At 47.3% G+C, this 966-nt stretch overlaps 1 protein-coding gene across 3 annotated transcripts in view; it reads right to left on the bottom strand.

Moving 5' to 3' along the window:
• mcamb (melanoma cell adhesion molecule b) overlaps positions 1-966 on the bottom strand; it is a 36730-nt gene that overhangs the window by 3334 nt on the left and 32430 nt on the right. For 2 of the 3 annotated variants that reach the window (XM_035679699.1, XM_035679700.1), the window contains 2 exons: positions 838-879; positions 231-354 (listed from right to left, as the gene is read on the bottom strand). In XM_035679699.1, coding sequence (XP_035535592.1) covers positions 231-354; positions 838-879 — 166 coding nt within the window. The remainder of the gene's footprint in view (positions 1-230; positions 355-837; positions 880-966) is intronic. The other variant, XM_035679701.1, reaches the window with a different exon arrangement.

The following is a 966-nucleotide window of genomic DNA, read 5'->3' as shown; positions in this document are numbered from 1 at the left end:
CATACAGCAAGATGAAATTCATTTCAATACAACTTGGATGCTGGGTCTGAAAAAGGGGTTTAACCACGTTTAACCCCCCAAAACCTTCAAGCACACCAGCCCCTGGTTTGCACTTACAAGGGGTTCCTTGCTTTGCCAGATGCCACAGACTTGCCCTTTATAGTAGAGAGTGAGATCTTCCCCAAGTGCACCAGCACCCTCCAACATCAAGCAGCCCTCGTTGCACTTACAGGTCTTGCTTGCCAGATCGGCCACAGATCTTGCCCTTTTTGTAGAGGAAGTAGAGCACACTCCCCAAGATGGCCAGCAGCAAGATGCAGATAATGATGACTGCAATGATAACACCTCTGCCCTCTGGTGGAGAAGAAGCAGAAGAACAACCGCAGGGTTACTAACTGTAACTGGATTATAAATTAGCTGGCGGGTATGAAATCATGAGAGTCGGATACAGGATCGGCATCAGGCAGGCTGTGCAGCATTCCACAGTGTGCAGGTACAATAGGCAGCGTTTTACAGTGTGTCTACAGAGAGTGCGGCACTAGCATCATTCAGGTGACCTTAAACCCAGCAACCTAAAGAAAGAAAGGTGCATAATCATTCAGGAGTGTAGGAGGAGAGGTGCGCTCATTCAACAGCATGACAGGAAGAGGTGAAGATGAACAACTCAATGACGGTTTGATGTTTTGTTCATCAGGAGAGAGAAGGAGAGCAGGGGTTGGGGTCTGATGAATGCTGGGAAGTGAGAGGAGGAGGTGCTGTGGAGGAGAAGTGGAAGGAAGCTTTTTGCCTTTGAGATAGAGAGGTGAGGGAGACTCTTCAGCAGCAGAACATACATACCTTTTTTGATTTTCTTTGGTGGTAAAGCTGTTTCGGCTTTGACTGAGAAAAACCACATGAGTACAATAATCAGTGGGTGGCTGGATGTATTAAATAACTCAGCAGGCCTCACATACACACACACACACA

This window comes from Morone saxatilis, unplaced genomic scaffold, assembly GCF_004916995.1.
Source record: "Morone saxatilis isolate NCDOM2014 unplaced genomic scaffold, NCSU_SB_2.0 Contig8, whole genome shotgun sequence".
Taxonomy (NCBI): domain Eukaryota; kingdom Metazoa; phylum Chordata; class Actinopteri; family Moronidae; genus Morone; species Morone saxatilis.
The sequence above is the reverse complement of the archived record's forward strand: the minus strand, read 5'-3'. Positions and strand labels throughout refer to the sequence as shown.